This window comes from Lucilia sericata, unplaced genomic scaffold, assembly GCF_015586225.1.
Source record: "Lucilia sericata isolate MDLA Ls3-8-SP2 unplaced genomic scaffold, ASM1558622v1 Contig000349F_arrow, whole genome shotgun sequence".
Taxonomy (NCBI): domain Eukaryota; kingdom Metazoa; phylum Arthropoda; class Insecta; order Diptera; family Calliphoridae; genus Lucilia; species Lucilia sericata.
Genome location: NW_023994369.1, coordinates 255,001 through 271,792, shown reverse-complemented (window position 1 = coordinate 271,792; position 16,792 = coordinate 255,001). Strand labels below are relative to the sequence as shown.

The window sequence follows — 16,792 nt, the reverse complement described above, 5'->3', positions numbered from 1 at the left end:
GAGTAAGAATGGGTTCATCTTTATAAGGAAAATTTACCATATTTGTTACAATTGGGTTAATAGTATTAAAAGTTTTTAATAAAAAATTGCCAAAAATTTTAAACATTTTAACAAAAACTAAAAGTTAAACACCTTTAAATACATCAAATAAAAGGAAATAACTTATACTTTCCAAAAATATATAAATCGTGAAAAATAACTATTTTGTTAAGTGTTTACTTTCATGACCTTTTATTTGACCTTTGCTTTAGCGTAATTAGACATATTATATATCAAATTAAAGGAAATTAAGTCTTCTCTCAAACTATGTACAAAAATGTTTAAACATAAAACAAATTTAAAATAATTTTTAACAAATACTAAGCAAGAAACAAAATTGTCAAAAGTTATTTTTCTCGGAAAATCTTGTATTTTAAAACCCTGTAGCTCGGGTTTCAATTAAAGTTTATATAATTTTTAACCAGATTCTTAAAGTTTAGGGCTTTGTCTATTGTTAAGCCAGATTTTATAGCAATATGTTAAAAAATTCGGAAGTTAGACTGACATTTAACTTTAAATTTCCGTTCAATTTGAACTTCAAAAATATATTCGATTTTGAGATGCCCTAACTCAAGCTGTACTTTAAGTGTCATCGTCATGTAATAATATTTTGAAAGCTTAACTTTTGCTTTATCAATAAGCCAACATTTATCAGAATCGGTTCAATAAATCAGAAATTATATTCACTTAGTTAATACTCCAAATTTTTTCACTTTTTCAAAAAGTGTTAGATTTTATGAGGCTGTGACTTTAGTTGTACATAAATTTAGGGAAACTTTTGACACAATTTGGAAAGCTTATGCCGTGTTCTATTAATATACCAAAATTTATAACAATCGGTTCAAAACTTTTGATATTATATTAATTTTTGTTTATATACCAATTTTTTTTACTTTTTAAAAAGTAGTTGACTTTGAAAGGCCGTAACAATAGTTGTATCTAAATTTATTAAAAATTTTAACATAATTTGGAAAGCTTATGCCTTGGCCTATTAATGTACCAAAATTTATAACAATCGGTTCAAAACTTTCGAAATTATGTTAATTTTTGTTTATATACAATTTTTTTCTTTTCAAAAAGTGTTTGACTTTGAAAGGTTGTAACTCCATTTATTCTAAGATTTATTAAAGCTTTTAACAAGATTTGGAAAGCTTATACCTCGGTCTATTAATATACCAAAACTTATAGTAATTCGAAAAATAATTCCGAATTTATAGTCGTTTTTATGCTGCCACCCCAACTTTTTAGTTTTATTCAAAATTGTTTAACTTTTCAAGAAGTGTTTGACTTTGAGCTGCTGTAACTTCAGTTTTAGTTAAATTTATTAAAACTTTTTACACAATTTGGAAAGCTTATGTCTTGGTCTATATATATACCAAATTTAAAGAAAATTGGTTAAATATTTCAGAAGTTATGTTATTTTTTTTTTTATTTCAAATTTTTTACTTTTCAAAAAATGTTAGATCTGAAAGGCCGTAACTCCACTTGTATCTAAATTTATTAAAATGTTTGACACAATTTGGAAAGCTTACGGCTTGGTCTATATATATAACAAAATTTAAGGCAATCGGTTAAATATTTCAGAAGTTATGTTCATTTGTTGTTGTTATTTAATAATTTTACTTTTCAAAAATGTTTAACTTTGAGATGCTGTATCTCCAGTTGTATCTAAATTTATTAAAACTTTCGACTCAATTTAGAAAGCTTATGTCTAGGTCTATAAATAAACCAAAATTTATAAAAAACTGTTAAACAATTCAGAAGTTGGGAGATTTTGAAAATGTGCTGAAAATTTTATTTTTCATGGTTTTCTAAAAAAGGGGATTCTTTCAACCCTAAGCCTTTCCTAGACCATTTTTCGTAATAGAAAGAATAGTTTTCAGATTTTTCTTTTAATTTCAAAGATTTTTTCAAGAATTTTTGTATATTTTTTATAACAATTGTTTACCTTTTTTTTTAAGTTACAAATTAATTTAACAAGAAAATATATTTAATGTTAATTAGTTAATAAAAAATTATCATAAATAAACTTGAAAAACTACTTTTTGTAAAAAAAATAAATAAATTTTAGAAAAAAAAAAAAACACTAATGATAATGAATGAGAAATTTACAACTTGTTGTTAACAAACCTGTAGTTAATTTAACTAAACTTAAATGAGGGAAAATTGTATAGATTGAACGTGTTTTATTCATATTTTAAATGTTTATAAAATGATTTTTTAAAAAGTATTTTAATGTTATTGTTATGATTACATAATTTGTTATTAATTCTTTAATTTATTTAAAATTTTTTGAAATTTATTTAAATTTTTTTTTTTAAATTTATTTAATTTTACTGACAAACTTTTCTCTTTACTATTTTACTTAAGAACTGAACTTAATTACTTTACTCTAGAGTCTAGTCTCTCTCTCTTAGTAAATTTATCCCTTATCAATTATTATAAATTGTTATTGTATTCTTTGTTTGTTTACATTTCTGTTTACCTTAGACAAAGTTATTGCCATTGCACTTGTTTTACAATAATTTGTTTGTTCTAGTGCAAACTCTATCGCTCTCTTTTACCCCAAAAAAATGCTCTCTGTTTATGAAAATGGTTGCCAGGAAGCAGAATTTAAGGGAAATTTTTGTAATATTTCCTTTGATTGGGATAATTTAAAGGGTTTTCTATACAGATTTTAAAATGTTGTTCTTTTAATAGACCTAGACATAAGCTTTCGAAATTATATTAAAAGTTTTAGTTATGTTAAGTACAACTGGACTTGGAGCTTCTCAAAGTAAGCCATTTTTTGAGGGTTTCAAAAAGACCGAGTGAAGAAAAACCAATCTAACTTTAGAAATAGTTAACCGTTTAATACAAACTTTAGACTAATAATGGACGTAGATATGAGCTTTCAAAATTATATTAAAAATTTTAATAAAGTTGGATACAGCTGGACTTACAGCTTTTCAAATTAAGCCATTTCTTGGGAAGTACAAAAATAAACAGTAGACGAAAACGAGCAAACCTTCTGCATTAGTTAACAGTTTAATAAAAAATTTGGACTATTGCTGGACCTACATATAAGCTAAGTAAGTAAGTAAGTAAGTAAGTAAGTAGTAAGTAAGTAAGTAAGTAAGTAAGTAAGTAAGTAAGTAAGTAGTAGTAAGTAGTAAGTAGTAAGTAAGTAAGTAGTAGTAAGTGTAAGTAAGTAGTAAGTAAGTAAGTCGTAAGTCGTCCGTAAGTAGTCCGTCAGTCAGTCCGTCCGTCCGTCGTCGTCCGTCCGTCCGTCGTCCGTCCGTCCGTCCGTCCGTACGTCCGTCCGTCCGTCCGTCCGTCCGTCCGTCCGTCCTCGTCGTCGTCCGTCCGTCCGTCCGTCCGTCCGTCCGTCCGTCCGTCCGTCCGTCCGTCCGTCCTCCGTCCGTCGTCGTCCGTCCGTCCGTCGTCCGTCCGTGTCCGTCCGTCCGTTCCGTCGTCCGTCGTGTCCGTCCGTCCGTCGTCCGTCCGTCCGTCGTCCGTCCGTCCGTCCGTCCGTCCGTCCGTCCGTCCGTCCGTCCTACGTCCGTCCGTCGTGTCCGTCCGTCCTCCGTCGTCCGTCCGTCCGTGTCCGTCCGTCCGTCGTCGTCCGTCCGTCCGTCCGTCCGTCCGTCCGTCCGTCCGTCCGTCCGTCCGTCCGTCCGTCCGTCCGTCCGTCCGTCCGTCCGTCCGTCCGTCCGTCCTCCGTCCGTCCGTCCGTCCGTCCGTCGTCCGTCCGTCCGTCCGTCGTCCTCCGTCCGTCCGTCCGGGGTCGTCCGTCCGTCCGTCCGTCCGTAATCCGTCGGAGTCACGTCGGTCCCGTCGCTCCGTCCGTCGTCCGTCGTCCGTCCGTCCGTCGGTTCCGTCGAGTACCGTAAATAAGGTCAGTCCGTCCGCCCCTTTCCGTCTGCTCCCCTCCCGGGTCCTGACCGTTCTCGTTTAGCCCAAATTCAGTCTTCATTTAGTTCTCTTTAGCCCTTTTTTTTTACTTTCTTTCTTTATGGGAAATATCTTTTTAGTTATCAATTTAAATAATTCCCCTTTCCACCAAAGAAGATTTCAAAAACTATAAAAACAAACATATCTCATCAACTGACAACTGCATTAATTAACATATGAATGGTAAAAACAAGCAGACTGTATATTTTAAGGTATTACGAACCAGTTCAAAAAAAAAAAAAAAAAAAAACGACAAGTTTTAGAAAAACAAAATAAAACACAAAAAAAACAATATAATAATAAATAAATAAATAAGCCCTGAAAACCAGTAGCATTGAAATGACGTATTTTTTTAAACAACAACAAAAAAATGCAAGTGATTTGTTTTTTACATTCTAGTTTTAACAGTTTTTTTTAAATGACGACAATAACAAAATTAACATTTAAATTTTTAAAATTATTTTTTACTATTTTTCTAAACTCTATGATATTTCAGATGTGAAGTTAACCTTAAAATTTCAAAATAATTCTCTTTGTATACTCTTTATTCTCTTTTACTCTCTCTCTTTTTTTAAGGAGTTTCCTAAAGATTTAAAATTTTTAATATTAAAACTTTATTAAATGTCATTTAAACTCTAGTTTATTCTTTTCCAGATTTTATTTGCGAAAAAAAAATAATGTCAAAGTTTTAAACTATAAATCTTTGGAGCTCAAAAAAAAGTTGTTTGTTCTTTTATTGCTGATTCTTTTTTTTTTTTGAAGCTCAACACTAAAGCTGGTGGACAGCAGCATGTTGACAAATTTTCACACAAAACTGGCTAAAAGATTCAACAAAATCAAGGGTTTTGTAAGTAAATTTGACAAATCTTTTATAAATGATGCAAATAAACAAGAAAACAAATAAAATAATTGCAAAATTTAAGTCAACGAAAACAAATTTTGCAAAAATTTACAAGAAATAAGAAAAATTGTAGAACAAGTTTTCTTTTTTAACAAATTTTAAACAAAAAATTCAAAAAACTTTTAAAAATGATCAGTTTAAACGTTTCTAAAAGTAAATCCTCTAAATGTAACAGAAACAGCTATACTGCCGCTCAATAACTCCGGCAGCTCTTTAAACACTCTACTCTACAACAAAATCAAAAGCATACCTTTAGGCTTGTGTAATAAATGCAAATATTTCTTTACTAAACTCTTACATTTTCTTCTTTTTCTTGACGAAATTATTTAACTAAACGCTCTGGCAGCTCTCTAAACACTCAAAACTAAAGCATACCTTCAGGCTTATGCAATAAAATCAAACAGTTAATCGAAAAATAATATGAAAATTGTATAAATTTAAGGAAATTATAAGGAAAAAACTAAAAACTATATAAAATTCTAGAAAATCTAACTGGAAATTTATAAATTTAAAAAAATTTTCTCAAATTTCGATAAATTTGTGAAAATTTTAAACTTTTTCTAAGAAATATTAAAAAAAATCAAAATTTATAACAAAACGCCAGAATTTTAGTTTGCAACATCCTTTCCTGTAGTAAATAATATTTCGCAATATCATTTTCTTTAGTAAAATGCATTTGCAAGACCACATTCTATAGTAAATAAGATTTACAAGACCCCATTCTATAGTAAAAAAGATTTGCAAGACCTGATTTTATGGTAAACTAACTTTGCAAGACCTCTTTGTTAACTATACAGCCTTTACAAGACTACTTTACTATAGTAAGTGTCTTTGCAATACCTCTTTTCATACTAAAGAGTATTTAGCAAACCACAGTTCATACTAAATAGTCTTTACAACACTCATTTTCATAGAAAAACTTATTTTCAAGACCCTCTTTTCATACTAAATAATGTTTGCAAGGCTCTATTTCATAGCATATGTACTCTACAAGACCAATTTCTAGAGTAAACTAGCATCGCAAGACCATATTTTATAACAATTCGACTTGCAATACCCTTTACTGTAGTAAAATTCATTTGCAAGACCACATTGTATAGTAAATAAGATTTGCAAGACCTGGTTTATGGTAAACTAACTTTGCAAGACCTATTTGTTAACTATACAGCCTATACAAGACTACTTTATACAGTAAGTGTCTTTACAAGACCACTTTTAATACTAAAGATTATTTGCCAGACCACTATTCATACTAAATAGTCTTTACAACACCCATTTTCATAGAAAAACCTATTTGTAAGACCCCTTTTCATACTAAATAATGTTTGCAAGGCTCCATTTCATATATACTTATACTTTACAAGACCAATTTTTATTGTAAAATAGCTTTACAAGACCTCATTTTATAACAATTAGCTTTTGCCAGAGCACTTTTCAAAGAAAAATGCTTTTCAAGACCGTTTACTACAGAATGTCTTTGCAAGACTTCTTTTTGTAATAAATAGGCATTACAAGACCATTTTTATACAAAATAGTCTTTGCAAGACACCTTTCCATAGTAAATAAACTTTGCAAGACCAATTTCTATAGAAAAATAGCTTCACAAGACTTTATTTTATACCAATTCGCCTTTGCAAGCCCACTTTTCAGAGAAAAATATTTTGCAAGACCCTTTACTATAGTTATGTGCCTTTGCAAGACTTCTTTTTGTAATAAATAGTCATTACAAGACCAGTTTTCTCACTAAATAGTATTTGCAAGACTATTTTTCATGTTAAATAATCTTTGCAAGACCCCTTTTCATAGCAAATGAACTTTGCAAGACTAATTTCTATAGTAAAATCACTCTGCAAGACCCTATTTTATGCCAATTCGCCTTTGCAAGACCACTTTTCAGAGAAAAATATCTTGCAAGACCCTTTACTATAGTAATGTGCCTTTGAAAGACTTCTTTTTGTAATAAATAGTCATTACAAGACCAGTTTTCTCACCAAATAGTATTTTCATGTTAAATAATCTTTGCAAGACCCCTTTCCATAACAAATGAACTTTGCAAGACCAATTTCTATAGTAAAATCACTTTTCAAGACCATATTTTATACCAATTAGACTTTGCAAGATCGCTTCTCGGAGAAAAATGTTTTGCAAGACCCTTTACTATGGTAATGTGTCTTTGCAAGACTTCATTTTATAATATATTGTCATTGCAAGACCATTTTTCATAACAAATCATATTTGCAAGACCCTGTTCCATATTAAAGATTCTTTGCAAGACCCCTTTCCATAGTAATATGTTTTTCCAAGACCGCTTTTCATACTAAATAGTCTTTGCAAGACCCTATTCTATAGTAAAAAGTCTTTGCATGACCAATTTCTGTAGTAAATAGTCTTTGCAAGACTCCTGTTCATAATTGACAATATTTACAAGACCCCTATCCATAGTAAATAGTCTTTGCAAGACCCTTTTTTATAGTAAAATATATTTTCAAAGCCTCCTTTCACACCAACTATTATTTGAAAGTTTCCTTTCGATAGTAAATAGCCTTTGCAAGACTTCTTTTTATAGTAAATTAACTTTACAAGACCTCTTTGTCTTGATAAATGTGTTTGCAAGACTTCTTTTTAAAGCGAAATATTCTCTTAAATTAAAAATGTTCTCAAAACTCACCTGATATTTTTTAATACTATCCAACTGCTCGAGTGTGGGCTCTACTATTTGCGCTATCTGTTGAGGAGCCATCGCTACATTGTTGTTGCTCAAAGGCATGCCACGACGATCGGGCAGTTGTGGCGGCTGGGGTGTACGTTCCACGCGCACTGTATCACGAGGCGGTGGTACTGGTTTTAGGGAACCATTTAACTTTATTTTTTTTTTTTTTTTTGGTTAAAAAGAAAATTAAAAAAATTATTTATTAATTATGGATTTTTAATTAAAGTTTAGAGAAAGAGTAGAGTTTGTTTTAATAGTGTTCTATGATTGAGAAAATGTTGTTTCAATGTAGGTTTTATATTTAGTATATTAATGGGAAATAATGAAAATTAATGAAAAAGGTGTAAGAGATAAAGAGTAAATAATGTTTAAAGGGCAAAAAACAGAAAAGAAAAGGAAATAAACATAAGAAAGAAAAAAATTATGATATGAAAGAAAAATTATAAAATTTAATATTAAAATCTTTAAAAAATTGCACGAAAATTTGTTTAACTGTCTTTGTATTACTACTTTCTTTAGTAAAGTCCATTTGCAAGACCCTTTTTTATAAAGAAATATCCGCGCAATACCTCTTCTATAGTAAATGTATTTGCAATACATCCTTTTATAGTGTAGTTATATTGCAAGACCCATTACTACAGAAAAAAATACTTTGCAAGACCTATTACTAAAGTAAAAAGACTTTGCAAGACTCATTTCTATAGTAAAGAGCGATTTACTAGACCTATTTCTATAGTAAAGAGACTTATTTTAGTATTAAAGTTGCTTTGTATGACTCATTGCTATAGTAAATTACATTTGTATGTTCTTTACTAAATAGAAAAGACTTTCCAAGACCTATTACTAAAGTAAAAGTACTTAAAAAGACTTATTACTAAAGTAAAAGTACTTTACAAGACTCATTTATATAATAAAAAGCCTTTGTAAGACTTAAGTTTGTTTTGAAAGACTCATTTCTATAGTATAATACGTTTGCAAGACTCACTACTAAATAGAAAAGACTTTACAAGACCTATTACTAAAGTGAAAGTATTTTGCAAGACTCATTTATATATTAAAGAGCATTTGCAAGACTCATTTCCATAGCAAGGCTGTGAAATTCTATAGTAGAATACCTTTGCAAGACTTTTTCCCTTAGTAAATACTCTTTACAAGACCTCTTCCTATACTTAACTACTTTTGCAAGACCCATCTACATAGTGAATAGTCTTTACAAGACTTTTTCCGTAGTAAATAGTATTTGCAAGACCACTTTTCGTAATGAATAGTGTTTGCAAGATCCTTTTCTATATTAAAACTTATTTGCAAGACCGCACGCTATAGTAAATAACCTTTGCAAGACCCATTTACATAGTGATTAGTCTTTACAACACCCCTCTTTATAGCAAAACTTCTTAATAAGCCTATTTTCAATAGTAAATAGTATTTGCTAGACCACTTTTCGTAATAAATAGTGTTTGCAAGACCCTTTTTTATATTAAAACTTATTTACAAGACCCCACACTATAGTAAATAACCTTTACAAGACCCATTTGCATAGCGAAAAGTCTTTACAAACACCCCACTTTATAGCAAAACATCTTAATAAGCCTATTTTCAATAGTAAATAGTATTTGCAAGACCACTTTTCGTATTAAATCACGATTGCAAGACCCTTTTCTATATTAAAACTTATTTGTAAGAACCCACACTATAGTAAATAACCTTTACAAGACCCATTTACATAGTGAAAAGTTTTTACAAGACCCCTTTTTATAGTAAAACATCTCTAAAATACTTTTTTCCATTGTAAATAGTATTTGCAAAACCACTTTTCGTAATAAATAGTATTTGCAAGACCCTTTTTATATTAAAACTTATTTGCGAGACCCCACACTATAGTAAATAACCTTTACAAGACCCATTTGCATAACGAAAAGTCTTTACAAGACCCCTCTTTATAGTAAAACATCTACATTACCGTAGTAAATAGTATTTGCAAGACCACTTTTTATAATAAATAGCGTTGCAAGACCCTTTTTTATATTAAAACTTATCTGCAGGACCCCACACTATAGTACATAACCTTTGCAAGACCCATTTACATAGTGAATAGTCTTTCCCTCTTTATAGCAAAACATCTTTATAAGCCTTTTTTCAATAGTAAATAGTATTTGCAAGACCACTTTTCGTATTAAATTATGTTTGCAAGACCCATTTCTATATTAAAACTTATTTTCAAGACCCCACACTATAGTAAATAAACTTTGCAAGACCCATTTACATAATGAATAGTCTTTACAATACCCCTTTTTATAGTAAAATATCTTTACAAGACTTTTTTCCGTAGCAAATAGTATTTGCAAGACCACATTTCGTAAAAATAGTGTTTGCAAAACCCTCTTCTATATTAAAACTTATTTGTTTTAAATAACCTTAGCAAGAACATTTTCCCTAGTATATAGTCTTTGCAACACCCCTTTTCATAGCAAAACTGATTTGCAAGTCTTCTTTTCAAAGTAAAAAAGTCCCTTCTAAACCATTTTTCATAGTAAATTGACTATGCAAGACCTTTTATCCAAGAAAAAAGTATTTACAAGACTCCCTTCTATATCAAACTATAGTAAATTCTTTAAACCAAAAATTATAAATCTAAATAAATTCTTTCTCTTGCAAACATTATTTACTTCAATTACCCTTTGCAAACTGTTACTTTTAACAACAAATATGTCATAAATTAACCTTTTTAATGTTTAGTTTAACATCAGCCATTTTTTTGTTATTGTGACCTGTCAAAGTGTTTTGTGTGTCATTTTTCCCTAGTTAAAAGTGTCATGTTGCAAGTAAGGAAGCTAAGTCAGCCAGTCAAAAAGTAGCAAGCAGCAGCCTGTTTGATGTGGCTATGCTTGTCAAATAGTAAAATTTTGCTGATTGAAGCTTAAAAATTTTTCGCTCAAGTAAATTGCACGTAATTAAATTTTTTGTTGGCCTACATCAGAAAATTGCAGTTATTAGGAGAGTTATGTAATTGAATTTTCTGCAAGGTTGCTGAAGGTAAATTGGTTTTTAAAAGGAGGCATAATTTATTTATATAGAATTTAAAATATGGTAAAGTGTCTTTGTAAATCACTTTTATATAGTGAAAAGAATTTTGCAAGGTTCCATTCCTTAGTGTAATGGGTTAGCAAGATCTCTTACTATAGTAAAAATGACTTTGCAAGACCCATTTTAATAGAATAGTCTATAGTCGGCACTATAGAATAGTCTATTGTCGGGACTATAGAATAGTCTACAGTCTGGAATATAGAATAGTCTATAGTCGGGACTATAGAATAGTCTATAGTCTGGACTATAGAATAGTCTATAGTCTGGACTATAGAATAGTCTATAGTCTAGACTGTAGAATAGACTATAGTCTGGACTCTAGAATAGTCTATAGTTTGGACTATAGAATAGTCTATAGTCTGGACTATAGAATAGTCTATAGTCTGGACTATAAAATAGTCTATAGTCTGGACTATAGAATAGTCTATAGTCTGGACTATAGAATAGTCTATAGTTTGGGCTATAGATAGTCTATAGTTTGGGCTATAGATAGTCTATAGTCTGGACTACATAATAGTTTACAATCTGGACTTAGAATAGCCTATAGACTAGACTATAGAATAGTCTCTAGTCTGGACTATAAAATAGTCTATAGTCTGGACTATAGAATAGTCTATAGTCTGGACTATAGTTTAGGCTATAGTCTGGACTATAGTTTAGGCTAAAGTCTGGACTATAGTTTAGGCTATAATCTGGACTATAGTTTAGGCTATAGTCTGGACTATAGTTTAGGCTATAGTCTGGACTATAGTTTAGGCTATAGTATGGACTATAGTTTAGGCTATAGTCTGGACTATAGTTTAAGCTATAGTCTGGACTATAGTATAGGCTACAGTCTGGACTATTGTTTAGGCTATAGTCTGGACTATAGTTTAGGCTACAGTGTGGACTATAGAATAGTCTATAGTCTAGACTATAAAATAGACTATAGTCTAGACTGTAAAACAGACTATAGTCTGGACTCTAGAATAGTCTATAGTTTGGATCCTACAATAGTCTATAGTTTGGACTATAGAATAGACTATAGTCTGGACTATAGAATAGTCTATATCCTGGACTATAGAATAGTCTATATCCTGGACTATAGAATAGTCTATATTCTGGACTATAGAATAGTCTATAGTCTGGACTATAGAATAGTCTATAGTCTGGACTATAGACTAGTCTATAGTCTGGACTATAGAATAGTGTATAGACTGGACTATAGAATAGTCTATAGTCTGGACTATAGAATAGTCTATAGTCGGGACTATGGAATAGTCTATAGTCGGGACTATAGAATAGTCTATAGTCGGGACTATAGAATAGTCTATAGTCGGGACTATAGAATAGTCTATAGTCGGGACTATAGAATAGTCTATAGTCGGGACTATAGAATAGTCTATAGTTTGGGCTATAGATAGTCTATAGTCTGGACTACATAATAGTTTACAATCTGGACTTAGAATAGTCTATAGACTAGACTATAGAATAGTCTCTAGTCTGGACTATAAAATAGTCTATAGTCTGGACTATAGAATAGTCTATAGTCTGGACTATAGTTTAGGCTATAGTCTGGACTATAGTTTAGGCTAAAGTCTGGACTATAGTTTAGGCTATAATCTGGACTATAGTTTAGGCTATAGTCTGGACTATAGTTTAGGCTATAGTCTGGACTATAGTTTAGGCTATAGTCTGGACTATAGTTTAGGCTATAGTATGGACTATAGTTTAGGCTATAGTCTGGACTATAGTTTAAGCTATAGTCTGGACTATAGTATAGGCTACAGTCTGGACTATTGTTTAGGCTATAGTCTGGACTATAGTTTAGGCTACAGTGTGGACTATAGAATAGTCTATAGTCTAGACTATAAAATAGACTATAGTCTAGACTGTAAAACAGACTATAGTCTGGACTCTAGAATAGTCTATAGTTTGGATTCTACAATAGTCTATAGTTTGGACTATAGAATAGACTATAGTCTGGACTATAGAATAGTCTATATCCTGGACTATAGAATAGTCTATATCCTGGACTATAGAATAGTCTATAGTCTGGACTATAGAATAGTCTATAGTCTGGACTATAGAATAGTCTATAGTCGGGACTATAGAATAGTCTATAGTCGGGACTATAGAATAGTCTATAGTCGGGACTATAGAATAGTATATTGTCTGGCCTATAGAATAGTCTATAGTCTGGCCTATAGAATAGTCTATAGTCGGGACTATAGAATAGTCTATAGTAGGGACTATAGAATTGTCTATTGTCGGGACTATCTAATCTATAGTGTGGTCTATAGTCTAGTCTATAGTTATGACTATAGTCTAGTCTATAGTCTAGGTTATACTTAGTCCAGTCTATAGTCTGGATAATAATTTAGTATATGTACCTTGATTTTTTCATATTGCTAAAATTACCAGTTGAAGAAGTGTTTAGATTTTCCAAAACTACAGATTACAAACTACTAGAAGTTCTACAAGAAAAGGACTACAGAGGTATTGAAGGTTAAAGAGATAAGAAATTTTGTTTCAAGTTCAAGAAACTAGACAAAAAATAGGAACTAATTTTTCCTATTATTTACTAGTTAATCACAACTTTAGCAAAATTCCCCAATTACCAAGAGTTTCTAGAAAAAGCCTTTTTGCCAATTAGAAAGTAACCAATTTAAAGAAAACTTAAAAACAAACCTCTTCTAAACGTTTACCGGCCACTTGAGGCTGAGGCTTTTGTGTGCCACCCATTTGATGAAATCCTTGTTGTTGCTGCTGCTGTTGAAAGTCCTCATAGGAACCGTTGAGAGACATGGTGGAAATCAAAGAAGTTTCTTGCTGATTTTTTAAGGATTGAGGCGAAAAACTCATATTATGGGATTCGGTATTGGAGTTATTGCAAGAGTTAATGCGCGTTAGGGTAGTATTGGCCGTAGAGGCCGAAGAGCAAGAAGAAATTTGCGAGGAGAGAGAAGACAAATGAGCGGGAGGAGGATAACGAGGCGGAGTTTTAACTATTTCGATAAAACTGTCGGGAACATCAACAGGTAATTCACGATGTTTTATTAAGGGAGGTAAAATGCTAGATTTAGAGGAAAATTCTTTGAGTTCATACTCCGGCGGAGGAGTAGAACTAGAACTGGTGATGCTGGTTAGAGAATCACCACTGCCGGTATTAAGGCAGCCATTTAAAACCTCTGCAGAAAGACCATTGGATTTGTTGTTATGAAGGGAAGAAGTAGAAGAGGAGGAGGTGGTGGTATGCTGGTTATTGGGAGGCGAGGCTTTATTATTAAGATGATTATTATTGTTATTAGTCAACTGGCGATAGGAAATGGAATCATATGACTCGCCCGATTTCTTGCTCAAAACCTCACATTCAAACGACGAGGAATGTGAGGAGGAGCCTTTACGATATAAAGTATCAACCATTAATTCCAAATCATCAGGCGTAGTAGCTAGAGAACCTACCCCAGCATTGCCATTCGGATTATTGGTTACCGGCGCCGTTTTACCCTTCAAACTCAAGGCATTATTAAGTTTCTGCGACTGATATTCCAATTCCAGACAATTTTCATAATTTTCAATTTGATCCAATTTCAATTGTTGTCGCGTATTATAATCGTTTTGTAATTGTAATTGAGCCGTAGTATCGTTTAGATCCATTTTAGAGTTGGTGGCGTAAATACAGCCCGTAGAGGTGAATTTGATCAAAGTATGTTGAGTTGCATGTGGTGTGTTAGATGATTGTTGATTTTGTGTTGATTCAGCAGGATAATTAATAATAAATTTGGAATTATTTTGCATTAATTTAGCGGTACATTTGGGTAGGGTATTATTAACATTCGTATTAAAGTGAAATTTCTCTAGTAAAACGGGTGAATTGTGAGGTGAATTGTGATGGTGATTAAAAGGGGGTTTATTTAAAGAGCAAGATGATGATGAGGGAGTGGTAGTGTTGTAGGTGAAAATGGGATTGTGATATGATTGTGTTAGTGTGGTATTGGTGGTGATGGTGGTGTTGGTAATTGGTGTGGTGAATTTGGGACTTTGTGTTGGTGTATAACATTTACGTGGTGAATTAGTATAAATAATAGATGACTTGGGTGTTGTTGTGGGTGTATTTGTTTGAGATTTACGTCGTTTTTTCTTTACCTGTGGTGGACGGGGTGGTGGATAACGCGGAGGTGTTTTATTGCGTGCTATAAAATTGTCGGGACAATCCACAGCCATCTCACGATGAGGTCCTAGTCAAAAGAATTTAAAAAAAATTTATTTATATTTTTTTTAATGATCGAAAATCTACTCACCATTATCTTGATTTATGGACTTCAACATGGTGGTATACAATTCCTGATCAATTTCTTGTGTATCTTCTTCGTTTGTTGTTTGTCGTAGATGTGGTAAATTATTATAAACATCGGGTAGACAGGGTTTTAAATCTTCACTATCTAAAACCACTATACTAGAGCCGGAACGGCGGCGGGGCCTAAAAATATATAGAAAAATAAAACAAATTTATATGAAAACTCAAGAAATTTCAAATTTAAACATTATTTTAAAAAAAAGGGGATTTTGGGGATATTTCTTAATTTCATAGGAATTCGTATATTTTACATAAACTACCTTTAAGAAGTTGTATTAATACTCTAATTGCTTTAAAATGTTAAACATTTCTTCCAGAAATGCAGTTTTCTATAAAATGGGGAAAATGGGATTTTGGAAATTTGTGTAAAATTAAGAGGGAATTTAAAAATTTTGTTTAAGAAAGTGATTTTGAGTAATTCTATCTGAAAAACTATTAAAATCAAACAGAATTATAAAAAACCGGGAAAATTTAGAAAATGGGATTTTGGGGGATTTTAACAAATGTATGGGAATTAAAAAAAAATTTTTAAAAAAGTGATTTTGAATAATATTGCATGGGAATCAATCAAAATCAAGCTAAATTATAAAAAACCGGCAAAATTTTCAATATGGAATTTTGGGAGTTTTTTAAATATTTATGAGAATTTAAAAAAATGTTGTATAAAATTGAGATTTTCAGTAATTTTACTTGTAAATATGTCATAATTAAGCAAAATTATAAAAAACCGGGCGTATTTTCCAAATGGGATTTTGGGAATTTTTGAAAAATTTATGAGAATTTAAAAAATGTTGTATAAAATTGAGATTTTCAGTAATTTTACTTGTAAATATGTCATAATCAAGCTGAATTATGAAAAACCGGGCAAATTTTCAAAATGGGATTTTGGGAGTTTTTGAAAAATTTATGGGAATTTAAAAAAATTTAGTTTAAAAAAGTGATTTAGAGTACTTCTACTTGGAAATCTATTAAAATTTAGCAAAATTTTAAAAACCGGCAAAATTTTCAAAATGGGATTTTGGGAGTATTTTTGGGAAATTAATGGGGATTTAAAACAAAAGAAAACTAAGAAAATTTGTTTTAATTTTCTCTCAAGTTTGACAAATTGATGTCTGGCTTAAACTTAAGATTCACAGCTTTAAATGTCTATTAAGACAAAAACAAAAACAACAACAACAACAATGGACATTGAACTTGAAAAAAAACAAAACAAGTAATAAAAATGTTACTTAACTTACAAAAATTTTAGTAAATTATTGTTGTTGTTGTTTAAAATAAACTAAATAAACCAACTTTAAGTGGGTGTTTTTTCTACTCGTTTTAAATTACTTTTTAATGTTTAGACAAATTAAGCTGCATGTTGTTTTCGTTGTTGTAGCAAAAGGTCAAAAAACTTTTTCTTACAAAATAGTTGTAGAGAGAAAAAAGTTCCCAGTTTTTGATTTTGTTAAGAGTTCTGTTTATTTTTTGAATTTTTTTCTTCAAAATTTCATTAAGAATTCTGTTTTTGTAATAAATTTTATTTGAAAATTTGCTTTGTTGTTTTTTTTTATCTCGCAACGTGTAATGCATTTTTAATGAAACCCCATTTTAGGTTTAAGTAAAAGTTTTTTTGTTTTGTTTTTGTAAATATTGTTTTATAGAGATAAAAATATTTCAACGTTTCAATACAACATTTGCTAATGAATAATTAAACAAATGTCGTTATTAATATTTCCGGTTGGAGGATAATTGCTTAATTCCCAGTTATATTATCAAAACTCCCAAAATCCCAATCTTCTCAAAA

At 31.0% G+C, this 16,792-nt stretch overlaps 1 protein-coding gene across 2 annotated transcripts in view; it reads right to left on the bottom strand.

The window, feature by feature from the left end:
- The window catches only part of LOC119603950, a 188,905-nt gene that overhangs the window by 22,139 nt on the left and 149,974 nt on the right, over positions 1 to 16,792 (bottom strand). The window contains exons 7-10 of one of the 2 annotated variants that reach the window (XM_037956253.1): positions 14,951 to 15,129; positions 14,796 to 14,887; positions 13,338 to 14,189; positions 7,542 to 7,733 (exon numbers count right to left, since the gene is read on the bottom strand). In XM_037956253.1, coding sequence (XP_037812181.1) covers positions 7,542 to 7,733; positions 13,338 to 14,189; positions 14,796 to 14,887; positions 14,951 to 15,129 — 1,315 coding nt within the window. The remainder of the gene's footprint in view (positions 1 to 7,541; positions 7,734 to 13,337; positions 14,190 to 14,795; positions 14,888 to 14,950; positions 15,130 to 16,792) is intronic. The other variant, XM_037956254.1, reaches the window with a different exon arrangement.